At 42.7% G+C, this 24769-nt stretch overlaps 4 protein-coding genes across 10 annotated transcripts in view; 2 read left to right on the top strand and 2 right to left on the bottom strand.

The window, feature by feature from the left end:
- Positions 1-757: 757 nt before the first annotated feature.
- On the bottom strand, positions 758-5716 carry CTSZ (cathepsin Z). Its single transcript, XM_031591497.2, has 6 exons — positions 5507-5716; positions 4926-5089; positions 3412-3591; positions 2655-2805; positions 2201-2363; positions 758-1664 (listed from the first exon to the last, which is right to left on the bottom strand). The coding sequence occupies exons 1-6, from the start codon at positions 5641-5643 to the stop codon at positions 1551-1553; spliced, it is 909 nt and encodes a 302-aa protein (XP_031447357.2). The 5' UTR covers positions 5644-5716; the 3' UTR covers positions 758-1550.
- A 55-nt stretch (positions 5717-5771) lies between these two features.
- Positions 5772-13059, top strand: TUBB1 (tubulin beta 1 class VI). Of its 2 annotated transcripts, none has more exons than XM_031587745.2 (4): positions 5772-6177; positions 10369-10477; positions 10649-10759; positions 10880-13059. In XM_031587745.2, the coding sequence occupies exons 3-4, from the start codon at positions 10699-10701 to the stop codon at positions 11941-11943; spliced, it is 1125 nt and encodes a 374-aa protein (XP_031443605.1). In that variant the 5' UTR covers positions 5772-6177; positions 10369-10477; positions 10649-10698; the 3' UTR covers positions 11944-13059. The 2 variants fall into 2 exon arrangements, with proteins under 2 accessions (XP_031443605.1, XP_031443598.1); XM_031587738.2 differs by lacking the exon at positions 5772-6177 and adding an exon at positions 7008-8742.
- Positions 13060-13722: 663 nt separating this feature from the next.
- On the bottom strand, positions 13723-15021 carry ATP5F1E (ATP synthase F1 subunit epsilon). The gene is made up of 3 exons (XM_031587770.2): positions 14990-15021; positions 14769-14906; positions 13723-13860 (listed from the first exon to the last, which is right to left on the bottom strand). The coding sequence occupies exons 1-2, from the start codon at positions 15019-15021 to the stop codon at positions 14783-14785; spliced, it is 156 nt and encodes a 51-aa protein (XP_031443630.1). The 3' UTR covers positions 13723-13860; positions 14769-14782.
- Positions 15022-15037: 16 nt separating this feature from the next.
- The window catches only part of ZNF831 (zinc finger protein 831), a 49238-nt gene continuing 39506 nt past the window's right edge, over positions 15038-24769 (top strand). The window contains exons 1-5 of one of the 6 annotated variants that reach the window (XR_016472038.1): positions 15301-15511; positions 18476-18580; positions 19062-19150; positions 20253-20329; positions 20443-20457. The gene's annotated coding sequence lies outside the window, so the exon portion shown is untranslated. Of the gene's footprint in view, positions 15512-16758; positions 18028-18475; positions 18581-19061; positions 19151-20252; positions 20330-20442; positions 20458-24769 lie in introns of those variants that run through there. The other 5 variants (XR_016472037.1, XR_016472039.1, XR_004166071.2 and 2 more) reach the window with 5 other exon arrangements.

Here is a 24769-nt window from a genome sequence, read left to right as displayed (position 1 = left end):
GAGGCACATGGAACTAACCAACACACTTTGTGAAATTCTTGGTTTTTTGTCTAGAGTTAAGATATCTATTCCAGATCTTCTTTAATGCTGAAGAGGTGAATGGTGGGTGATCAACACCTGTTGATTAGAGTACGATTCTTATGTGTAGGAAAAAGACAGGCTTTGAAGTATCCCAGTCTGCTGAAATGTGGCCTAACTAGTCTAAAACATTCTTAGATATCCATCTCAATTTCACCCTTGACTCAAGTAGCCTTATTCATTTGTGGTCTTCACCACTCTGCAGCCCTAACTTACCTTCTGATGATGAGCAGACTCTTACTCTGACAGATAAAACCAAGGTAAGTTGCAAAAATTACCCACTGAGAGGTAACAGATGATGGAAACTGTTTTGCTTCTTGTCTACACCAGTAAAAAAGCTTTAACTTACCTGTAGGTTTGAGTGAGGCATAATTCACAGGTTAGTTTGATTTACAGTAGTCTTTGGAGATTGATTACTAAGTTGTATTGTACACCATAGGAATGTTTCTTTGTTCCCTGGTACCCCTCAACAGTTTCCTCATAAGTTGTAGCTCAGGCTCCAGTTTGTGTAATGGAACTTCACTTGAGATAGCTGCTACATACTGTGGCATTGAGCAGCCCTCTCACAAGTTCAATTAAAGCAGTACTACCTCAGCTAACTAGCCTGCCATGTAAGACTTCTTGAAAGGTACAGCAGTAAGCAAGTATTAATAAACTCTTAAAATTACATACAATCATGTAAGATAATGTTGTCAGTTTATTAAATACAATTAACAATGCCAGTTAGTGACACTTGATGTAGCACTGATTGCCACTTAGTAATTGACTCAGTTTAAGGAAGAGAATTTTGCAGCCTTCCCTCATATTAGTGAGCAGGAGAGCTCTGGCTTGTAGCAATTTATACTTTGCCTTTCTAGAAGCAAAATATCAAAGCCAGTCATAAAATTAAAGCAAGGAATTAGAACAAATGAAAGATTTAAATCCTATTATCACTTCGGTTGGATAAAAGCAAAGAGACTTACAGCAACATTTTTTAACCAGGAGGCCAAGGAGGATTTAGTTTTTGAGTATATCATGTCCAGACTTAAGTTTGTTTTTAAATCTGCATAAAGTATTACGCAAATATCATACAATTATTTGCTACTTCAGTATAAGCTCTAGATCCAAATACTGTGTGTATTTTTTCTGTCTTAGTACAATATGTCATTTGTATTTATAAAAAAGTACATATACAAACACAAGGATTTACATACAGCTTCTGGAAGACAGTATGATTAAAGTACTGTGCAACAAGGCAGACAACCGTTTTCATAGGTAAATTACTTCTTTAATTTTAAATTCTAAATTATTATCTGAAGGCAGCTTTGCATTTATTTTACCTTGAAGACTCAGTGTTGCATTATCTGGGCTAGTTTTGCACAACAGCATGATAGAGTTGTGCTGTGAAAGTTTTAGGCTATTCTTTAAACAGAACAAGGTTGTGCTGGGAAGATTCCAAAGTTACTAAAAAAAAAAAGATGCACAGTGTAGAATCAAGGAAGGATAACATCTCCATATGCACAGTCCTCTTCAACAGCAAGGTTGTACTCTGCTCCTCTTCCACCTTTATATGCACTTGTCACAATTCTGAGCCACCCTCTTTCACCCTGCAGAGAATTAATTTGCATCAGTATAAGCAGAGAGATTGTGACTTTGAAAACATAATTATGCTGTGTAATTATGCTATTGAATCTGTTCTGTTTTCTAAATGGGAATGATCTAGAAGTGAATCTAGGAATTCACTGAAGAAGCACTGCACTAGGTTCACAGGACAATCTTGCTTGAAGGGGCAATTTGCCATGGTGAATTTACATCCCCTTTAGATAAATATCCTACATTCAAGACTTGATTTTTGCACACAACCAACCCATTTGCAGCTGTCTAACAAAAGGTGTATGCCCAACAAAGGGCAGCATCTGAGATTGAGTAGATGTTAGCTAAGTGACTTTGGCCAAGTATCTCAGTCCTCAGCTTAGGTAGTTCCCATTTTTAATCAACTGAAAATCTAGTTCAAATAAAGTTTTGTTTTCCCTAGCTGCAATCTACTTTTGCAAGTAGAAAAACTACCTCGCTGCAAGTGGAGAGAACTCCACTATTCCTCTAAAGTAATTCTGTAAGCATCTTTCTTCCCGTGCTTCCTTACCCAGGGTTCACCCCATGAGTTGCGAACAATCCAGTATTCTGTTCCATTTTCTACTCCCCAGCCAGCCACAGATACAATGTGATTCACTGTGGGTGAGGGGTTGTACTCAGTATAGAGTCCTCCAGTGTAAGCATCCAGCTTCTCAGTAGCCATTATACCACAGCTGTAATGAAACAGAGCAAGCATCTTTATACACAGGAATCATGTTGGAGGCCTGGCTAAAAAGGAAAAAAAGAGAAAAAACACCCTTTTTTTTTTTTTTGACTTCAGGGCTCAGTTTATCTACAAACAAGCTGAAATGTGCATTAGTGCAGAGCTGCTAACATCTGCTAGAGCACAGAAATTCACTTCAGTCATTAGACTGAGTTCCAGATATTTCAGTTCAAGTATTACTGGTACACAAACGTTTTCCTTTTTTCTACCTTTTAGTTTTTATATATATGTATTTATTTACCTAATTGGTCCATTAGCATAGATTTCTGCCATCATTTTTTCCCTTCCGCTGACAGCACCATAGTCAGCAACTTTCCAGAGGGTGTAGTTCTTAATCACATGGCATTCTCCAAAAGTGACACACGTTCCACACTGGTTAAACTTTTTGCACTCTGCAAAGTAGAAGAAATTATCACCACAAGAGAATGCTTTTCTTCAAGTGAATTAATGATACCATTCTGTGATTCTGTAAATCTGTGATTCTGTGATACTATTTCTTTTTTACTTAATTTGAGGAAGATCCTGTAAGGAATAATTACTGATACATATCTCTGATGAATTAATCATTTTTCTGGAAATTATACTTGGAGCTTCTATCATCACTAGTTACTGCTCTTTTTGGAATAGGCACAAGTGCTTTGATGATGAACTGTGCTTCTCTACAAAAACAGAAACCATTCCAGTAATACTAGAACAAACACTTCATTTCTTCCTTTTTTAGGTTGAAGAGATACTCTTAAGTATTTTGGTACATTAGAGATTATGTATCACTGATTTAAGAGATTAAATTTAGACAAGTTAGGTGGTTTAGCTTGTTTGGACACGATTCGTGTTATGCTGTCTTAACTAGATTGGAAGACACACAGAAACCTGTTCTGTTAGTCAGGCAGCAGGTACTACACTGAAAAGCAGGAACGAGTAAATGGGAAACCCAGGAAACGATCAAGATCTTCTACGTTTGGACTGAAACCCTACTGCAAAGCAAACAGGCATCATACTTTGGTTCTTAGCTTGGTAGTTGTTACAGGTCTCGTCTGGAATCCCGTGGTCGTGGGCGTACATCCAAACACCTGTGTGGTCTCCACCCTCACAGGATCCTGCATTAGCACAATCAATCACATTCTGCACGGAGAGATAGGCAGAAGGCCATGCACCTTTCCTCTTTATGTTGATTCGATCTGCAATATAAAAAAATAAAAGTATAGGCAGTAAGTAGTTGTTACTGGAGCGTGTGGGCTGTTAAACACTGCATTCAGTGTTAAAACAGTCTCCTTCATTGAACCTGTAACTACTTGTAAGCAACAGTGTTTGTGGTTGGAAAAGCCTCTATTGCAGCAAGGCTCATAGCACGAGGCAGGCTGAGTAGCTGTGGGTTTTCATTACAAGCCTTTTCCATTAAAAGCTCAGCAAAAAGATGCAGATAATAAGATCTGCTTAAACCCTTGAAGGGCCCTGGAGCTCTTAATTCAAATCAAAATACAAATCATGAAACCAGCATGCTAGTCATAAGCCCATGCAGCCCAGCTGTCTGGCTCCAGGTAACAGCAGTCACCTGCTTAAAGTAGTTAAAAAAACTTTCAGAAGTATATCCGTGCTGCTGTGAAAACATCTCACCATCTGCTCTCAGATGGGTATTGCCATCCTGCTGCCTTATTTTGTCTGAAATAGCCGCTTACCTGGCAGAAGGACTTCCTAATCAATATGTTACAAGGGCTTCTCACAGGGCATTAACAATCTTAACCGACACAACTGTTTTTCTAACCCTATTAGACACGCGATGTTCAGCTACACTTTGACAGAGCTTTGTCTGTATACTGTGGTAGTCAGTTCATTTGAACAACAGGGCCCTTCCCATAAATGGAAACTTTCATTTCCTCATGTCTCAGAGCAGCACAGCAGGGCCCTTTGCTGCCTTAGCAGGGGGTGCAGCAGGCCGAGCTACCAAGGAAGGGATGGGGACACATTGACTGCTTTTGTATCGCTTTCTACCCTCACTGCCCCTCTGAGAAGAATAATAGAACGGGTTGGGATGGAAGGGATTTTAAAGCCCATCCAATTCCAACCCCTGCCATGGGGAAGCTGCTCCCACCAGATCAGCCTGGCCCTGGGAACCTCCAGGGATGGGGCACCCACAGCTCTGGGCAGCACTGCCACAGCCTCACCGCCCCGAGTGAAAATTCTTCCCCTAACATCTAACCTGAATCTCCCCTCTTCTAGTTTAAAACCATTCCCCTCATCCTATCGCTACAGGCCACATAAAAAAATCAGTCTCCCTCCTGCTTATGAGCTCCCTTCAACAGAAGGCTGAATTCCTGCTCTAGGTAGCAGCCTGGCAGGCACTGCAGATACAATCCTTATGCAAACAGCTTTTTAACCACCCCAGTATTCCCCCCCTCACGTGATCTTTGGCTGCTCTTGTATCAGCTACTTTCTAAGCTTAAACTGAACACCCTTTGCTCAGCACAGAGCTACAGATCACTGAGGGCAAGAGGCTGAACACAGCTCTCAGTACCTGCCAGGGCGCTGGTGCTGCCGTGGGCCCAGCAGGACCCGCAGTACTGAGGGATGTGCTGGTTGCGGGTGGTGCTGGCGTAGTTGACGCCATTGACGTTCCTCCAGTCCCAGCTCTGCGGGAGCTTGGCGACGTCCAGGAGCTCGTGAGGCCGGGGGTAGGTTCTGTACGGAGACAAAAAAAAAAAAAAAAAAGAGCTCTGGATGTCTGTATCTTCAGGCAAAGTAGGGGAATTTTCATGGAAATTAAAGGAATTTAAAGACAAAAGGAAAAAAAGAAGAAGAAATCACAACACAGGATTTTCCAGCATTTCGTAACGCGCCCGGCCCGGAGCGCGGGTCACGTGACGGCGGAGCGGTGCCGACCTTTCCCCTCAGCCCCGTGACGGCCGCACATCGGGCAGCGGATCCCGGAGCCGCGGGTTCGGGACTGCCCGCAGCCGCTCCCCAGCCGCGCCCGGACGATGCCCGCCTCGCCAAGCTGCCGGGCGTCCCGGCCGCGGCACGACGGCGGCGAGGGGACCGGGGCAGCTCGGACAGCCCGCAGCCGGGCGGCGGCCCGCGAGAGACGGGAGAACTCACCTCAGCCCCGGCGCCCTGCGCGGGGCCGGCTTGTAGCAGTGCTGCCCTTCCCTGACGTACAGACCGGCCCGGCAGGGGCAGAGGCAGCCGCACAGCAGCAGCAGGAGGGCCGCGAGGCGCCGCGCCGGACCGGCCATGCCGAGCACCGCAGCTCCACTCCGCACCGCGCGGCCGCAGCGCCGGCGTTGAAGGGCGGGGCGGAGACCCCAGCCGTGGGGGTGGGACGAGGCGGGGCGGCTCCGCTCGGCGCTGCGGGCGCTCTGTGGCCGTGTGGGGGGTGCGAGGCACGGCGGGCTGTGGGGCTGCTGAGCTGCGCCGGGCTGGAGAGCAGAGCTCCCTCCGGGCTGGTTGGGGAGGTTCCTCCGGATCAGCCGCTCCGCTCTGTAAGCAGGTTTAGCAGCCCGCAGGCAGCTCCTCCTCAGCTCCCAGCGCGCTTTGTAGGAAGCACGAGGACGGCGCCTTTAATGGTCAGAGAAACGGAGGCGCTGAGGAGGAAGGGAACAAAACCGCACGGCGAGAGCTGAGCACCTGGTCCTGAGCTGACCAGGACAGCCGGGTCCCTGAAAGCCTGGTGTGTGTCAGACTGAGCGGGAACTGCCTGCCCCTCAGCTGTGCAGAGCCAGGGCTGAAAGAGCCCCGGGAAAGAACGGAGTGGCTGGGACAGGGATGAGGTGAGTCACAGCACTGAGGACGTTGTTCGTGGCTCTTCGTTTCACATTTAAAGTATATTCTCTGCTACTGTGGAAAAACTGGTTCCTTTTAAGCTAAAACTACGTTTAAAAAAAAAGAAAAAAGCATCCCAGAATGCCTCCTTGCATGTGTGTGTATTTGTTGCTAATGTGTACTGGAGTGGTGAAAAGTGAAAAAAAATAAGGAAAAAACAAAAACAAACAAACAAAAAACCAACCAACCAACCCAATAACCGCACATGCAGGTTGCTTGTGGTCCTTCCTTACAGCCATCACCAGGCTTTGGTATCTCAGCCCCACTCTGATGGCAGTGGAAGCAGCAGTCAGGCTGATAACAGGAGCTGTGGGACAGGCTGGTAACAGCTGGGCTCGGTGCCAGGCTGCCCCTAATCTCTGCTGTGCCAAAAGTTGCTCAGAGCCAACCCTTCCACCACGTCCTCCTCTCTCCCTTGTGACACATGCTGCTAATCTGCAGCAGCAAATGGCTGTCCCTGGGAAGTGTACTTGTGTAGCTAACAGGCTTGAGGTTTCTCAGCAGTGAAGCATGACAGACCTGCAAACAAACAGAACCTACAGAAAAATGCTTTTCATACAGGTTTGGAATGAAGGGAGGGCCAGAAAAGAGGCACAAAATCACTTCCACAAAGCACTGGGGTTCCTTGTGTCACGTGCAATAGTAATAAAGACTGCATTAGGAATTGCTTTGGAGGAGGCATATGACTCTCAGGAGCTATTTTTAGCAAGAGACAAAAACAATGTTTCGTGATTGTATATTGCATGTTTCCTTCACTTCCTTTTTTTTTTTTTTCCTTCCCTACTTGTGAAATGCCCTCGGTGAGTGCTGCTGAAATTATGTTGCCTAACATTTTGGGCGAAGAATTGGGATCTTTGGCTTCTTCAGAACTTGTGGCTATTGTAAATTAACACATCGGATATGTTAAGTAACATTTATTTGCTGTTAGTTACTGCCTGACACCTTGTGCCCTTGCAGCCTCCAATCAACCCAGCAGAAGGGCTGTGGAGGTCAGGCTGCATGTTGGGAAAAGGCTCTGCACCGAAGGGTGGTGGGCACAGCCTTGACCTGCTGGAGTTCTTTACCTCAATTATAGATCTTGCTTTTAATGACAGTTTATAGCTTGGCAGGAGTGACAGAGCATTTCCTAGCTCCTTTCTGTGTTGCTGCTGTGTTGCTAAACTTTGTCTTGGAAGCAGTTATCTGCTCCTGCATTGGCTGGTGGGAAAAGTGGAAGTCATCTGTGGTGGGGAAGTCTGGAATAAGCTGATTTTTCTCTTGTAACAAAATGAAAGCTCATAGATTCCTTATCATTAGTAACCCATAATGTGGTAAAAGTTACATTCAAAAAGCCAACCTTCCAGTGCCATCTTTTCATGCAAAATAACCAAAAGTGCTTTCCTAATTATAGTTCTTCCTCCTATCCTCAGAAATAACACTTGCAAAGCAGTGTCAGTCATCTGACGTAAACAAAGTACTCTTTTCCCAGAAGACAGTCCATCCTGGGCTTCTGTTGCTCAATGATATTGGCCCTGTTTATCAGCAGGCAACCTGTCACGTTTCACTCAGGCTTGCATTATTTCCTTAAGTGCAGTGAAGCATTTCACTCTATGGGCATTATAGCTAATTGCACTGGATTTCACTCTAGCATTTTCCTGGAAAATTCCGATGCTATGCCTCAGATAGAAGAAAATAAGAAAAATAATATAAGAAATTCTGTCTTTTTTAGTGGTGGGAGAGAGAAGTGTGGATAGAGAGGGCAAGTTTAGTCACTGGTTGACCCAGTTCTCAGATTGGCTGAAAATTATGGATTCTTCTTATATGTTTGAGTAGCATGCAGGGAGCTGGGAGTGCACTGTTATGTTCAGGTCTTACAAAGTATTTTTTCTTGCTGGCTGTGTCCCTCTCCTTCCTGCAGTTGTACACTGCAAATGATGCTTAATAATGAACTGCAAGTTTGCCAGGCAGCATGCAAATGTTGTCATTATAGGGAATTAATGCTCAGAAGCTGTTATTGTTTTTATTATGGAGGTTGCAGTGTGTGACTTTCATTATGTGTACAATTTATGTGGTAGAAGCAGAGGTACTTAGTGCTGTTCATTGTTGGCCTACTCTTTCTACATGAGTATGTGTTTCTACATATGACATACATAAAGTAATTAAGCACAAATACAGTGTGCACAGTCTTGAATCACACTGCTGCACAAAGAACTGGAATGAAGTGTTGTATGTGACAGTTGTCTCTTCCAAACGGTGAGTAGATGCTTCGCCTCCTCGTGAAACATCTGATGAGCCACTTGTGAGGAGTCAGCTACTCCCCTTGCTGGCAGAGTGACAGTCCCAGCAGTATAAAAGGGCCCTGAGGGGCAGACTGTGCTGGGTGTAGCTGATACAGCAGCAGAACGAGGGCTTCTCCTAGGGACTGCAGCTGGAAAAGCTGTGCTAGGTTGTAGCTACCAACACTTGAGCTACACAAAATGCGTGAGATCGTGCACCTTCAGATTGGCCAGTGTGGAAACCAAATTGGAGCTAAGGTATGGTCTTTCAATATTACTTATTAGGAATAAGTGCTGTCATTGCTACGAGTCAAACAATGTTAACAGATGGGGATTTTGAAGGAGGGACAATTATTTTGTTGACTTTGGGGTAGGATGAAGAAAATGCTAGCCATGAAGATGAGTATATTGATGAGAACACGATCAGATGAACCTGCTCTTCATGCAAAGGTTGAAACTCAAAGAGTGAAACATCTGCAATAACTGTAGTACAGTATTTGTAAGTGCTCCAGACTGTGCTGGCACTGTGTTCCCAGGGGCATTAATCCAGTCTACAAATTACCATGACAAGTGAAGGAGCCAGTGACTTCAGGACTGCAAATTTGCCATGGCAGTACTTTAGTTCAGGTGGACGGCACTAACTGCCACGTTATGATCATTGGTATGGGATTGGATTATTCTGCAGAACGCCCTGTGCTATCAGTGAACAATTAGGCTTTCCTAAATTAAGGACTCCTGCCTACTTAGCCTCCTGTGAGAGACAGCTGTGTTATTTGGAGTGCATTTTGTAGGTTAAACAGTGGTTTAGAGAGGTCAGTCACTGCTGACTTCATGTACCAGGAGGAAAAAAACCCTAAACATTGCTTTTAGCTGTGTGATGTCTAAAACATCTTTTTTTGTTCACTAGTAGGAAGTAGTACCATAAAATAAAAATAAAAACTAGTGACTGCGGGTGTCTTTGAAGAAGCATGGTAGTTGAAGTGTTGTTCCATTGTGTTCTTCCTCCGTTTCTTGCTCTCACAAATCTCACCTTGTTGTTTTTTTTTTTTGACACGTGAAGCTATGGATGGCCAGGAAATGTAATGCTAGACACAGTTTAAGTGTCCAGCCATTCTGAACGTTGAAAGGTTAATCATTTTTCTATTGTATTTGCACTGGGAGCCACTTAAGTCTAACAAGACCTATATAAAAGCACACATACATAAACATACCATGCACATGTTGGCAGTGTTGTGTTTGTACAGTTAAAATGAGACTGGATGTTAAACCAAAAGACCTTTAAAGTTAGAATAGCTGGGTCATCACAGTAGCTGGGTGGGTCTACATTGCCACTATGGCAGCTCCAAGATAAGAGCCCCAGCACAGGACAGCCATATGAATGTCAAGATAAAACGTACTTAGCTGAGACAGCTTTGCCATGCCTCAGCCCCACTTGTCCATGACAGACACCCCTCCCTGCCCCAACACTGGCTTTCTGTTACATTCATACCAAATACTGGTGTTATTTAAACTAATTCTGTGTTGCTTAAACTTACAATAGTTCATTGCGAAGGTAACAAACTGAGGCCTCCATCCTAAAAGTGCCTGGGCAATAATCCAACCAGCATAAATGGGCTACTAAGCATTTCTCATGAACTTATAAGGTGCAGGGGGATGATGAGGATCCCTGCTGTGATGGGTACTATTGCATTTCATTCATTTTTTGTACTCAGATTGTTCTTCCACCCTCTACAGCCTAATTAACAAATGGCAAAGCCTTCCTTGCTTCAGGCACAGTTCCCTCCTTGTGTGTAGCCACCATAACAAGAGCAGCAGAGCTCATGCTGTACACATTGCACTGAAAAAATAAATTAATTATGACTTTGAACCTCTTTCTTTTTTCAGTTCTGGGAAGTGATAAGTGATGAACATGGAATTGATATTGCTGGAAACTACCATGGGAATGCATCGCTGCAGCTTGAGCGCATTAACGTGTACTTCAACGAGGCTTATTGTAAGTGCACAGCATGCAGGGCATCATGCAAGGCTGACAGGAAGGTTAAGAGAATTGATAGAATTAAAGAAATCCCCTCCCCAAAATCTGTAGGGGGGTTGGATTTTTTTGAATAGATTATAAGCCTGTCTCTTCTTTCTAACAGTAGTCGTTCATTTTCTTTTGTTCTAGCCCATAAATATGTGCCCCGTTCTATCTTGGTGGACCTGGAGCCTGGTACAATGGACAGTGTACGATCTAGCAAAATTGGCCCACTATTTCGACCTGACAATTTTATTCATGGTATGTACAGCATGCTGTTAGCAAACCAGCCAAAGTTAACAGTCCAAACTTGCCTTTCCCTCTCTTAAAAAAACCCCACTCTTGTTAACGCGGTTGTTCTTTCTGTAATTCCACTTACAGGTAATTCAGGTGCTGGAAACAACTGGGCTAAGGGCCATTACACAGAAGGAGCTGAACTGATTGAAAATGTTATGGATGTGGTCAGGAACGAGTGTGAGAGCTGTGACTGCCTGCAGGGATTCCAGCTCATCCATTCTCTTGGTGGTGGTACAGGCTCAGGTATGGGCACGCTCCTCATCAACAAAATCAGAGAAGAATATCCCGACAGAATTATGAACACTTTCAGTGTTGTTCCTTCACCCAAAGTATCTGACACAGTTGTAGAGCCCTATAATGCCATCCTCTCCATCCATCAACTAATAGAGAATACAGATGAAACCTTCTGCATTGACAATGAAGCACTATATGATATATGTTTTAGAACTTTAAAGCTCACCAATCCCACCTATGGTGACCTCAATCACTTAGTGTCCCTAACAATGAGTGGTGTTACAACCTCACTCCGTTTTCCTGGTCAGCTGAATGCAGATCTGAGGAAGCTGGCTGTTAACATGGTGCCCTTCCCTCGCCTGCATTTCTTTATGCCAGGCTTTGCTCCTCTAACAGCACGAGGTAGCCAGCAGTACAGAGCCCTCTCAGTGCCAGAGCTTACTCAACAGATGTTTGATGCACGCAACATGATGGCAGCCTGCGACCCCCGTCGGGGGCGTTATTTGACTGTGGCATGCATCTTCAGAGGCCGAATGTCTACCAGAGAAGTGGATGAACAGTTACTGTCTGTCCAGACCAAGAACAGCTCCTACTTTGTGGAGTGGATCCCTAATAATGTCAAAGTGGCTGTGTGTGACATACCACCGCGAGGACTGAAGATGGCAGCTACCTTTATTGGCAATAACACGGCCATTCAGGAGCTCTTCATCAGGGTTTCTGAACAGTTTTCAGCTATGTTCAGAAGAAAAGCGTTTCTCCATTGGTACACTGGTGAAGGCATGGATGAGATGGAGTTTTCTGAAGCAGAGGGAAACACCAATGACCTTGTTTCTGAGTACCAGCAGTACCAAGATGCCACTGCAGATGTTGAGGAATACGAAGAAGTGGAAGCTAGCCCAGAAAAGGAAACATAAAAACAATGGCAGTATAAAACATTCTCCAAGTAAGCCTGTTGTCATTCACTAAAGGAAAAGCATTAGCCACAAGCCGCATACCAAAAATAATATCTTTAAGATTATTTTCCTCTCCAAAATTACAGTACAACACTTTTGAAATTAACAGCAGGTATGCTCTACTTTCCTGTCTACACTAAATCACTCCCAGAAAAGATCCACTATGAAGACAGGTTCCCTCATAACAGTCTTGTAAATGTATTCCCTTCTGGAATTTTGTTGCTACATATACAATATACAGCCCGTGTGTGTGCATTAGGATCACAAGCATTTGCAAAAGATGTTATAAACTTATCAAATTTACTTATTTTCAGGTAATCACAGTCTATATTTTGCTTGTGAACTTGCTACTGTGTTGGGAACACGCACTTGTAGGGCCTATAAAGGCAGTATGTCATCATGCACTCTAGAGATGGATCCTGCTGACCTGCTGACAATTTCAGTTCCTTTAGCAGCAGAATGAAGGGGAAAAACAAGACTACATATTCACTTTTTTTTTTTTTTGTTAAGAGGATATATTTTAATAGTCCTGTCACATTGCTGGTTTGTATTATTGCAGAGCTTGTACTCATTTTGTGGTTTATTTCAGTTTCAAACTATAGCTTCAGTTATACTAGCATACCAAATTGTAAACAGTTTAACAGTTTTGGCGTGGTGTTTTGGTTTTTGTTTCCCTCCTTCTATGTAGTAACTATTGTAATTTTTCTTCCCATCACTCAGCACAGCAACAGATGGAATGGTTTGCAGTTAAATAAGAGATGTAAGTTCAATGGCAATCACTAAATAAGAAAAATATCTTGAGGAAGAAAATTGTGCCTTTCACAGCCATCTATTTAACACTGCATTTATAATATTAGTTGAAATAAAAATATACAGCATTCTGTAAAATACTTCAACGCTTGAAAAATTTAGTAGGCAAAAACCATAGTTTATAATGACCAACATGCACTTAAAAATTCTTCCTTGAAAAAAAAAAAAAAAAAGCTTGTTTTACTGTTCTCTCAGAAGATATTGTTTTGTATTCTGAAGAAAGCCATGCCTCATGTTTCAGTCTTTTGTATTACAGTCAGCAGTAGAAGCATCGTACATTATATTCCTTCCTATGCACAGGGACAATATTATACTTGCTGTTGAGATACACAGCAGCTGAAACATACTCCATCATCTTCACTTGGTTAGGGGAAATGACTGCGTCCCCCTCCATTCCTACTGCTTCCTAGTGAATCCATGCCTGCTCCCTCATAGGGAAAGTGATCAAGTGCTAATAGGAACAGTAATACAGTCCAGAGCACAGTCCTGAGCCTTCTGCACTTCCCACCCCATACAGGGAGCCACCTCCAACTCCTGATTGTGGTTCAGATAGTCTTGGAGATGGATCACATGCAGCATCTCCATGGAGAAGTATTCTACTTTGTTTTGCCTTAAATCCAAGTGGCATCAAAATGACTTTGGCTGAGAAAGTTTATTCTGAGCACAAAAGTTCATTCATTCATTATGGAAATGAAGCAGGCAAAAAAATTTAAACAGCAGTTACATCTCTCTCTTATTAATAATAGTTATTAATAGACTCTCTTATTAATATCAGCATGAAAGCCACGAAGAGATCTGCCTTGACAATAAACATCTGTTGCCAACAAATGGTAGAGTGTGATAAAAAGTCATCCATTCTAACACATATGAAAGGTCTCTCTGCAAAAGGGAGTACTTTGTTTCCAAAGAACAATAGTTGCCACACATTCATTTGTTTATTCAGCAATTAAATTTATTAGCTGATTTATGTACATGGGCAAATTTTACAGTTAACGTGTTGATGTTATACTGCAGTCTTGAACTTGCCTACAGCTTGCAGTTTGCTGTTCAGCATTCACAGGGCAGTTCCTACGAGAGATTTAAAATACAAATTACTCAATTCAAGAGAACACATGCAGGTAGACTTCAAGCAGTGCAATGCTTATTCTCAGATCAAGAATAGATCTGTCCAACATTTATGTTATCACCACTAATTTTTTTCTGGATGTGTAACACAGTCAATCACTCCTGATCATACTTACAACAACTTTTACAAAACCAAGCGTGGCTCCTGCCAGCCTTGTGAGCTGCAGGCCTTGATACAGAGATGTATTTTATGGACAGTCTTGTCAGTTACAAGCATCTTACAGAAAGACATTTCAGCAACAATACTCTCTGCTAGCACAACTACAGTAACGTTAAGGTACACACACTGACTTTATGGGGACAGAGAGAGTGGTGATGTACTAGAACAGGCTGCCCAGAGAGGTTGTGGATGCCCCATCCCTGGAGGTGTTCAAGGCCAGATTGGATGGGGCCTGGTCTAGCATTAGGTGGGATGGTTGGTGGCCCTGTATGTGGCAGGGGGGTTGGAGATTCATGATCCTTGAGGTCCCTTCCAACCCTGGCAATTCTGTGATCCTGTGGGACAGGCTGTTGTCCCATCAGTGTAACAGTCCTAGTCACAAAACTGCCCTTGCTAATTACATGTTATGTAGTGCTTCAGGCAGAGCCCAGAAGAGACCTGAACTGCTGGCTGCACGTGCAGTGTCACACACAGAGATACAAGCAGCGTGTCTCTTCCAGAGCCATCAAACAGCCTTTGCACAGATAAGACAACTCCGAACAAAACCCAAACCTTTCAACGCAGAGCGTGAAGGGGCGCACAGCCCCGCCGTCAGAGCGCAGCGATCCCCGCAATGCCCGCAGCTCAGCCCAACAGTGCAGCCCCCGGCCCCGCCCCGCTCCTCCACACGCACACGACACGCCGTGCTTACACCTATTAGCCCCGCTATTCCTTCTTGGCCTTCACAGTCTTCACGGTCGCCGTCGCCGCCCTCTCCGCCTCAGCTTTGTACTGAGGCTTCATCGCCGCTCTGACAACCTGAGCGCAGATCTGGGAGTACCGGATGTAGCTGAAGACAGAAGGAGAAAGGGAAGGAAAATAAAGTTGGGAATCTAACGGCACCGACCCGCCCTCAGACACCGCTGGCGTCACCTGAGCCCAGCCTGCCGCCAGTACGCCACCATGGCTGCGGATGAACGGACGCTCCGCTGCCGACAAGGTCAGCGCCCACCGGAAGGGGAAGAACCGCCCCGCTGCTTCCTAGCCAATCAGCAACCAAGACTGATCTTTCTTCCAATCAGAATTCGAGTTACCTTAGGGGAACTGACCAATGGTAACCTTCCTGTTACACTAGTCCCAGTTACCGCTCTCTGGTAGCGTCCAATCAGCAGGTTGAACGGGGCGCGCGACTCTCGCCATTTCTTCTCGAGGAATATCGCGAGAGGGAACCGCCTCACCGCGGCGGTTGCGCTGGGCGCTCAGCGTGGCTCCGCCCCAGCGGTTCGCTGCGTTTTACCCGGGGCGGGGCGTGGAGCGGCGCGGCCTCGGCTCCAGCTCCAGCTCCAGACTCGGCCGGTTTGGCCCTGCTTCATGGATCCAGAAAAGGGTCTGTGCGTGGCCTGCAGTGGTTCAGAGCCGGTAACGTGCCAGGAACGCATTACACGTGGCCATAAAGTACGTATGTTGGTTACGAGTTAACTGTTCGCTAAGAAGCTCTCGTGTAATCTAAAATTCAGGCAAGGGTTAAAGGCGTTTTGGGTTTTCCTTTTCCCCCAAGCTCTGTCAGTTGTCTTTCCCTCTCCTTTTTGCTATCACTTCCCAGCATTTTCAGTTTAAGAGTGTGAGGATGAAAACGACCTGTAAACCTGTGCAGCCACTGACTGCTGCAGTGCAGGCTGCCTTTGTTTGGAGCTTAAGCTGTGCCTGTCCTGATCCGCGCCCTCAGTGTGGGATTCCTTTGGCTGTAAGGTGCGTTTGCTGCACGCGCCTGAAGTGCTGTGAAACACTTTATCCAAACAGATTAACAACAGAAAATACAGCAAACTCGAGGCTGTGATCCATTTATCAGTAAATGATGGGACAACAGATAATTTCCCATATGTAGTATGCAAGTGTTGAAGTAATTAGGGCTAAGGAGATCTTGGATTGTTTATTTTATTAAATCATTGCATTTAAGTATTCATACTTCTTCCCTGTGTCTTCTTTCCAAAACCAAACCGCCTCACACAGCCTGTGGGACGCCCTGAGGAGCCATGCAGGTCCTGGGCTGACTTTGGTTCTCTTTGCTCACCTTTTTGGGACCATGGAGTGCTGTCATGTCAATGTGCAGTGATGATTTAACTGATGATAGCAAAGTTTTAAAGCACAGAATAACGTTCTTTATTATAGATGTCAGCCCAGAGCCACTGCAATTAACAATCTGTACAGTAATGATGACAGGATAGATTTACAGGAAGAAAACCCAAAACAGTTTTCCACCAGGTACATTGTCATCTGTCTCCAGGATATCATAAGCCAGTACGAGAAGATGATTACTTTATTAGTGTAATTAATAGGAACAGCAACCAGGAAGGGAGAGTGGGAAGGCAGAATTTCCTGTCTTTATTTGCCAACTGATGTCTCTGCTGAGATCACACTGCAGTTGTGCTGACGTTCTGAAAGCAGGGTTTCCTACAGTAGTTCCTTCTGTCTGGACCAACAGTGTAAGCCTTGTGAGCTGCCCAGGCCATAAACATGGCTCAGCAGAACAAAAGTTCTTGTAGCTGAAATGGACACCTTAGTTCCTGCTGTGTGTCCCTCTGTTCCCTCTCCCCACCTGGCTGTCTCTCACCTGTTCCTCTTTTTAATCAGCTGTTTTTTCCCCCCATCACATCCTCTCTCTCTGTATCTCCATGTGAAATGCCTCTGCAGTTCTGTGCAATGCATTCAGATTTCAGTCTGTTTTGGAGATGCGTGATGTGGGTGCAATTATTTGCACATTTAGCTCTATTTACTATTTGTAGGTTTTGAAAGACAAATTGTCTGAATGAATTAGAAGTTAAATCTTTGGGAGAGGTACCATGCTGAGACAGAATGGAAATTACACTAATGACTGAAATTGAGCTCTACAAAAATTACAGAGTATATATTGATATTTATAAAGCTGTCAACAAGGCACCATTATAGAGTTGTACAAACTGTTTTCAAGCCCTGTTCAAGTTGTTTAAATGCTAGAATGTATTTGTAAAGCCTGAATCTCCCTTCAGATAAAATCTTTTAGAGGCGTAGGAAACATAACTTAAAAAGGAGCACATGAAGGAGGGAGGCTTAGAAAGGTACAGTGAGTTGGCAGAAAGAAGAAAGGATATATTAGAAGAGTTAAATACAGAGATCAAGAGAAGCTGAAGAGGTGCAATTAGCAACATCTAGAAATGTGAGAGTGGATACATCAGTGGGAACTAAAGTTGTGAGGTTAGAAATGTCTGAAGGATTTGAGGAAGTGAGGGAAGAAGAATCCTGAAAGGAAATGCTGGAGACATCTGTGAAGGGTGCAGAGATGAGGTTAGAAACATCCTCAGCAGTCGATGAGGGAAACTCAGAGGAGCCCTGAAACATGAAGTAGTTAAAATCAGTGAGATCCAGTGATTCTGAAGAGGTTGAGGTTTGCTCTGAGATGTATGTTGGGGTCGGAGGGATTTCGCAGGAATCATCTAAGGAAGCTGAAGAGGTGTGACTGGAGGCATCTAGGGAGGGTGAAGAAGTGAGACTGGAGAGGTCTAAAGAGGATGAAGAAGTTGGACTGGAGAAGTCTGGAGAAGGTATCGAGGTGAGACTTGAGAGATCTAAGGAGATTGAGGAACTGTTGCCGGAGAGATTCAGGGAGCCTGAGGAGGTGAGACTTGATAAGTCCAGTGAAATGGATGAGGTGAAACTGGAGTGTTCCCAGGAATCTGAAGAGGTGATACTGGAGAGCTCTAAGGAGACTGAAGAGGATGTACTGGAGAAGTCTGAAGAGGTTGAAGATGTGAGACTGGAAAGGTCCAGAGAAGATGAAGAAGTGAGACTGGAAAATTCCACAGAGGATGAAGAGCTCAGGCTGGAGAGATCCAAAGAATCTGAAAAGGGGATTTTTTTTAAGAGTTCCAAGGAAGCTGAAGTCTTTACACTGGAGGGGTCCAGGGAGGCCGAAAAGTGAGACCAGGAAGGTCCAGGTGAGAGACGAAACTGAAAAGCCAAGTAAATTCATAACGTGACTGATTTTAAATCAGAAGTATTTTTAACTGAAGATCTCTAATAACATCAGAACAACTTTAAAAGATATAATGAAACTCAAAAAGTATCAGTTTTGAAAATAACTAGACATACAATTCTAGTCCTTACCTCTCTTGATGTTGCTGAGTTTGTGCAGGAAAGTTGAGTAGTAAGAGCTCTCAGAATTATGTAGAATATTGCTCCTTCACAGGGGAGCAGTACAGAAGTCCACATCCAGAAGAGTATCTACAGTAGAAGCCATTTCTGTGTCTTGGCATGGCTCTCCCTGTTCAGTGAGATTTTAACATCTATGACAGCCTGACAAAGAGTACCCTCTGAAGGTCTGAAATAAAACAGTGGCAATGCAATGTAATGGAAATGAAAATGTTTCTGTTTCTCTTTTTTCAGATACCAGAGGATATTCAGACACCGGGCTTATGTACAGAGATGAAAATAAAAAGTGCACAGATGAACATGGCAGCTTCGAGTCAAACCCAGCCTCTCACTGTAAAGGTGTGACTGATTCCTTCCTTCTGATTTGTAATGTCTGACTCAAAACTGCGGATCTTCCTGATGATGCTAACAAAATAGCAAAGAAATAACTAATTTTTCTCCACAGCAAGTACAGGATTTATTTTTGAAAGCCAGCAGTATGCTAAACTGATGGTGGGGTAAAGAAATATGCAGTGATATCAGTTCTGCTTGGTTTTAGGTAGTGTGAGGTCTTATTTTAATATTTTCATTTTGTACCTCTGGGCATAAAACTTGAACTGTAACAACAGTAATTTTTAGGTTGTGGTAAGCTTGAATTGACAAATAACACTACAGAGATAGAATGGAGGCATTAATTAAAAAGGAAATGGAACAGCTTATATTTTAGTTCAAAAAGGTGCACCTAATTATAGTACGAGTGGATCAAGAGGCTGATCTGCAGCTGCTGCCTTTTCATCTCAAGACTGTGTTGTAAAACAGCAGTTGAATCCTGTTTTTCCAGTCATAGGCAGAAGATGGCACAGAGTTCTTCAGAAATATTTTATGGAGCAAGGAAGTTGGATGTACCAACAGGAGACTGCCTTTTCTCAGGTGAATACATCCAGGCTTTGCTGTGATTACACAGCTGATGCATGTATAATGGATTTAGCATAATCACCAGGCATAGCTCTCCCACTGAGGTCACCTTTTAACAGCAGGTGTCTGCTGAACACAGACTGAAGGTGACAGGAATAATGTTTTACTGTGTAAATATTAAAAGTGGAGATTTAACGCAAGACAAAAATTAACAGTTGAAAAAAAAAAAAAAAAGAGCTGGTATGTGCCAATGATGAGATCTGAAATAGTTCATGAATGCACCTGAATATTCATAATGTATCTTTAGAGCTCATGCAGCATGGTTGTAACTTTGTCAAAAGTTCATTATTTGTAGATGAGAAGGCAGAGCAGACAAATCTTTCTTGATGCATCTTTATGATGCTGTCCTCTACTCACAGCAAGAAAATAAAACTAAGTAATTCCTTTAAAAAAAAAGCCCTTGTTATTTAACAACTGCATCACTTTGTGACTGATTTTATCTCTAATCTTACAAAGTTTCTCAAGTACATTGCACAGGAAAGAAAAAATAATTGCACAGAAGGAAAATTACAGTAGAAAGAAAAGCCAGTATCAACGTGATTTCCAGCAGATTATGAGAGCCATTACCCCTTCACTGCATTCTTTATGCCTTTAACTCCATAACGTTATTGCCTATTTTCCTATGAAATAACACTGTCAAGAAACATGGAATTATAGTTACTATTGTATAAAATATACAGATCAGTAGTCATACTTCCTACCTTTGATAGCTGTGGATTTATCTCCTTTCTCTGCTTGTGTAAGCCGTATTGGGCTATGCTGCTAATGCTCTGCTGTTCTCTCTGCTGATGACCCTAATCTGCTCCACAGCTACTGGAAATCATGGCATGCTGATGACAATAAAGGTCATCTCCTATTAAATCTCCTCTTTGTCTAAGCACAGTGCTAAGCAGAGAGCACCAGCAGAAAACATGCTCCAAAATTAGCTCTAATTTTAAAATAAAGTTGCACTTCTGTGTTGTTTTCTATTACATTTTGAAGGTTATTTAATGAAGCAGATGAGGAAACTTATTTTTAACTTTTGGACACCTGGATTCAAGTAGAAAATATTTTGCAGGGTCTGCCAAGTCTTAGCTGCCCATCTGCAAGTAAATAGTCTCTGGAGGAGCCCAGGATCTGCAGAGAAGAATTCAGGTACATTCAAGGTCTAAGAATGTTGTGCATGATTTTGGACATGTTTTGATGTGTTTAATAGCTTTTTCTTAAATGATAAAATAGCATGATAACCTAAATCTTTCTGTCCACAGTCTGTTATAATGTTGAACAAAACTTTTAAAAGCATCGAGGTGGCAGCAAGGGCTGGGGCACTTTTTCAGAAGTTTTAAGTCTTACAGGTGCTTGTGTTTATTTGAAAGATAAGGTTGACTTAGGATCCTGCTGTAAGGGACCTGGACTCTATGATCTCTGGTGGTTCCTTTCAGCCCCTATGATTTTGTGATCCTAGTTAAATAAACACTATTATTGCACTTCACTTTACAGACTAGGAAATAACATCATCTGTGCAATACCACCCAACTCCTTTCCCCTCCCCCCGCCCAGAAGAAATAAGGGGAAGTCATGTAGCTTGCTGAATGTCTCTCAAAACTGAGGATTAAAAAGAGAGAAAATAAAACTGGATGGAATATCAGGCTAAGAAAGTTAAATGCTTTTACTACTTCAGCTAGATAATTCAGAATAGAAGGTGACTATACGATATGACTAAGTCCCAAGTACAGGTTCTGGCACACAGTTTCTATAGAGAAATGCTCAGTCAGGGCTTGAAGCAGTGATGGAGCACTGGTGGGAAGGTGGGGCCAACCCAGGGGAGCTCAGGTATAAGCAATGCAACTGAATGATGGAAGGGCTGGAGCCAGGATCCACCCCTTCCTGCCCTCACGTAAGGGCTGGCAGTGGAAGTGAGGGGATCTTGCTGGAGATACTTGTATATCCAAGGCCTTGTAAAAGTAAGCAAACTTTCTTCCTTTGTTCACGCGTCCATAGTTGTTGCATTTGGGCTCGTTCTCATTTGCTGCAGCTACAGACTTTGCTGCCCTGCTATTATTGCTATATTTTCCATCATATTATAGCACTACAGTTTCCTTTGTCTTAGTTTCACAACATATCTACTAGATTTTGCTACAAGTCCTGCACAAGTGCAAGAACAAACTTCACACCCTGAAGAACATGGGCGTTCTAAAATGACTCAGAGCTTTCAGACAAACTTGCATTGTCAGCATTCTTTGGTTCATCTGTTCACTTTTGAAACTCAACAGGATGCTGATTTTTTCCTTTGAACCAATGCAAAGGGTGTGCAGACAGTGGGCGTTTAGCTTTACCTTACTGGAAAGAAACTCAGCTATGTGCTCTAACAGACCACAACAGACAAAACAGCAATGTTGTAGGCAGTTGTGGTTAATTCTGCACTCCCTCCCCCAATAAGCTGTAAATCAGTTGCTAACTGTGATGTGAACAAACAGGTGCTGTCACCCATTGTTAGCAAGAAGAAATATTGTTGGATAAACAAAGCCTTTTGTTTTCTTAGACTTCAGTCATTAACAGAAAAGTCTATTACATTTAGTGTACGCACAGACACAAGTCATTGCAGTAAATTTAGGAATTTTCCCACTTCTGTGGCACCAGTTTGTTATTCCAGATAGCGAATAGTGGCACCTTTCAGAACACTGAAATGTTAGGCTGTCAGCAAGATTGACAGAGCACAAACACAAGTCTTCAACAAAATCTTACAGTGCAGATGGAGTGCATGGAAGCTGGACAGCTGCACAGCACTGAGAAGTTACAAACCTGACAGATCTTCTTAAAACACCTTGCAAGTAACATGAAACAAGTTGCTGGGGATGGCTAAAGTTGCATGTGTGAATCAAGAAGTGAACAAGTTCGGTGTAATTTACACTAACAAATCCTTAGGACCAGAAAAGTGCAATTCCCACTACTAAGTTACACCAAAATTCCACTACCAGTATCACCAATTCTCATATCATATGCAAGCAAAAATCTTTTACACATTATTTTTTCAAAACATTTAAAACAATGAATAGCAACAATAGCTAATGGTTTCTGACTTAGTTAAAAATTCAAGTGAACAGTGTAATAAGTCATCATCTTCTCCAGGCCATGAGCTTTGGATTAAAGCTTACTCACTTCTGTTTCTTAGAAAAATTATTCAGTTAGTTTGAAGTTTGTCCAGTTTAACAGCCTACATCCACAGGTGAGGTGAAGAATGAATCCACATAGGTAAGCTGAAAGAAGTAAGGATCCACCAAACCTCACTGCTGATTAGTTCACATCATATTCCTCTATCCCTCCCCCCACCCACTTTCTTTCTTTCTAGTCCTTAAGTTTTGTTCCTCCAATTGTAATTCCATTTTCTTTCCCACCTGCCTCATTAGTTCTGACCAGCAGAATGCACAGCTGCTCCGCACAAGCTTACATCACATTCACTGCAGCATCAAAGCATTCAGCCATAGCACCCTGCATTCACCCAAGCATTGCCAGCCATGACACAGCTACACAGGCAGCTAGCAAAGAAACCATCTGAGCATGCATGCATACAGATAGCAGTGCAGACACTTCCTTCTCTGATGGAACACACAGTTTGTAGTTGCTGCACAGCCCACCACACCAAATCAAACAAAGCTTCTTTAAGTGAAGTTTTCTCTTATGACCACTGTGGGTAAACAACCAAACTGTTCTGTGACTGTACAGACTCAAACAGAACCCTTCTGCTCTTAACAACAGTGAGTATTAGGTTCCATGCAGGGGGACATACTCCTTGACAGTTAAAGTGTAGTATACAGATCTCACTCTAAGTAGAGCAAAAAAAAAGATCTAGCAAACTGAAGTCTGGTCACATTTGTGGAAAAAAGTGGTTAGTTACAAAAGAGCAAGAAAAACCACAGCAGCTGCAAATAGGTTTGATTTATTGTCACTTACAAATGTACACTGTAAGATAGACATCTGAATAAAATAAGCTATTAACTCTGGACTATTCCTTCAGCTCCAAGCCCCACCCAGATTCCTACCCTAGCAATTAAAAGAAATGACTAGAACAGAGGTTGAGGAACTAGGCAGAACGCAGGTAACGTTTTATTTAAAACAAAAAACCAAGCACATGCAGAAAGCAATATCCCTTGGAATAAAGAGTACAGGCATATAAATAAAATAGAACAAAGATAATCACTATCTTCCAAGAAGTTGTTGAATGCTTGCAAAAATTAAACAGCCTGAACTTTTTTTCAGTGCAAGGACAACCTGAATTCGTACTGTGTAGGCCCTTAGTGCACAAGAACTAGGAAAAGATAAAACTGACTTCAAAATGGCAAGTGATGCTGAAGGCTGAACAAATATTTGCAGTCACTTTCAAGCACTGCATTTTTTAATCCGGTTACAGTACATTTTTGCAGAAGTTTCAAATACTTAAGCTGAAATGCTGTTTCAGCTGCAATAGCTGTAAAAGCACAACAAACCACAATTATTTCAGTTTATAAAGGTATTTTCAAATCATTTATTTTAGAAAAATATTTAGAATAGTTAAACTTTTAAAAGGTGTATACATACATACCTCTTTTTTTTCCCCCAAACTCATTGTTTTCCCCCTCTAAATTTCCCACTTAAAATAAGCTGTTTACATAGCAGATACTATTCAATGGGCAGTTCCATATAACAGAAATGGCATGCAACATAAAATATGCTGGAACAGGTGACACTACAGTTCTTAAAGGCTAAGAGAGTCTTGAGATTACTTGTAAGCTTAGAATCAAAATTGCAGGAAGTATCTCTGGCACCAGAATGAAACACCAGCTGACTTGGGGCTGTATTTTCCCATTTCTTCACATTGAAGGAGTTAGATGGGACAGGCAGCCTATACTGAAGCCAGTAGGACTACCAGCAAACTGGTGTATTATTTAAGTACAAATGTCAGGGTCTGAGCTTGAAGTTCCCACAGCTAATCACTGAGGTCAGTACCAAGAATCTGTAGTAAGTACCAGGAAAGAAAAGTGTAGAAAACTCGAGGTTTTCACTAAAAGAGCCTTATTTTGTGAGCAAGTAAGCCTAAAATGTAAAGGACCTTCTGGAACTCAGAACACTGTTTAATTTAAAGGACAACAAATCAAACTTAAAGAACAAGTTACTTCCAGAGCATGATCAAGTTAATGAGTATATTGTTAGTGTTCTTAATATTACTTCCTTTTATGCTCAGGTATCTCTATCCAGCTTCAACAACACTGTTTAGTCCTTTACATGATACTTTGAAATTCTGGAGTGAACAGCTACTATTCTCAGAAGTGCCATCAGCTTATGAAATTTTTAAGGCTATGTGCATATTGTACCCCTTTATTTTATGGGCTCTTAGAAATGGAGTTATTCCATAAGTTTAAGATAAAGTTTTATCTCAGATTTCTGTGTGTCAAACTTAGGAACAAGAATTTAGGTGTTAGCAGATAAGAGACACTTCTGAATGTTTTACCTATACTGACTGAAAAATAATAGAGTACCAGGTTAGCTCAACTAGTCAAACTAGTTAAAAACCATATAAAAAATATTTTCTATATTCTTTTGTTTTTCAAGCTTCAAGTA

Source organism: Phasianus colchicus, chromosome 17 (genome assembly GCF_987193195.1).
Source record: "Phasianus colchicus chromosome 17, bPhaCol1.hap1.1, whole genome shotgun sequence".
Taxonomy (NCBI): domain Eukaryota; kingdom Metazoa; phylum Chordata; class Aves; order Galliformes; family Phasianidae; genus Phasianus; species Phasianus colchicus.
Note: the sequence above shows the minus strand (reverse complement) of the source record. Positions and strands in the feature narration are given on the sequence as shown.

Coding starts and splice junctions, on each gene's coding strand:
- ATP5F1E (XM_031587770.2), bottom strand. CDS start 15,021: ATGGTGGCGTACTGGCGGCAGGCTGGGCTCAG. Junction 14,907..14,989: donor TGGCGGCAGGCTGGGCTCAG/GTGACGCCAGCG, acceptor TTCTGTCTTCAG/CTACATCCGGTACTCCCAGA.
- TUBB1 (XM_031587738.2), top strand. CDS start 8,686: ATGCGTGAGATCGTGCACCTTCAGATTGGCCAGTGTGGAAACCAAATT. Junction 10,478..10,648: donor GTACTTCAACGAGGCTTATT/GTAAGTGCACAG, acceptor CTTTTGTTCTAG/CCCATAAATATGTGCCCCGT. Junction 10,760..10,879: donor ACCTGACAATTTTATTCATG/GTATGTACAGCA, acceptor TTCCACTTACAG/GTAATTCAGGTGCTGGAAAC.
- CTSZ (XM_031591497.2), bottom strand. CDS start 5,643: ATGGCCGGTCCGGCGCGGCGCCTCGCGGCCCTCCTGCTGCTGCTGTGC. Junction 5,090..5,506: donor CGCAGGGCGCCGGGGCTGAG/GTGAGTTCTCCC, acceptor GTCTCCGTACAG/AACCTACCCCCGGCCTCACG. Junction 2,806..3,411: donor CTACCAAGCTAAGAACCAAA/GTATGATGCCTG, acceptor TCTACTTTGCAG/AGTGCAAAAAGTTTAACCAG.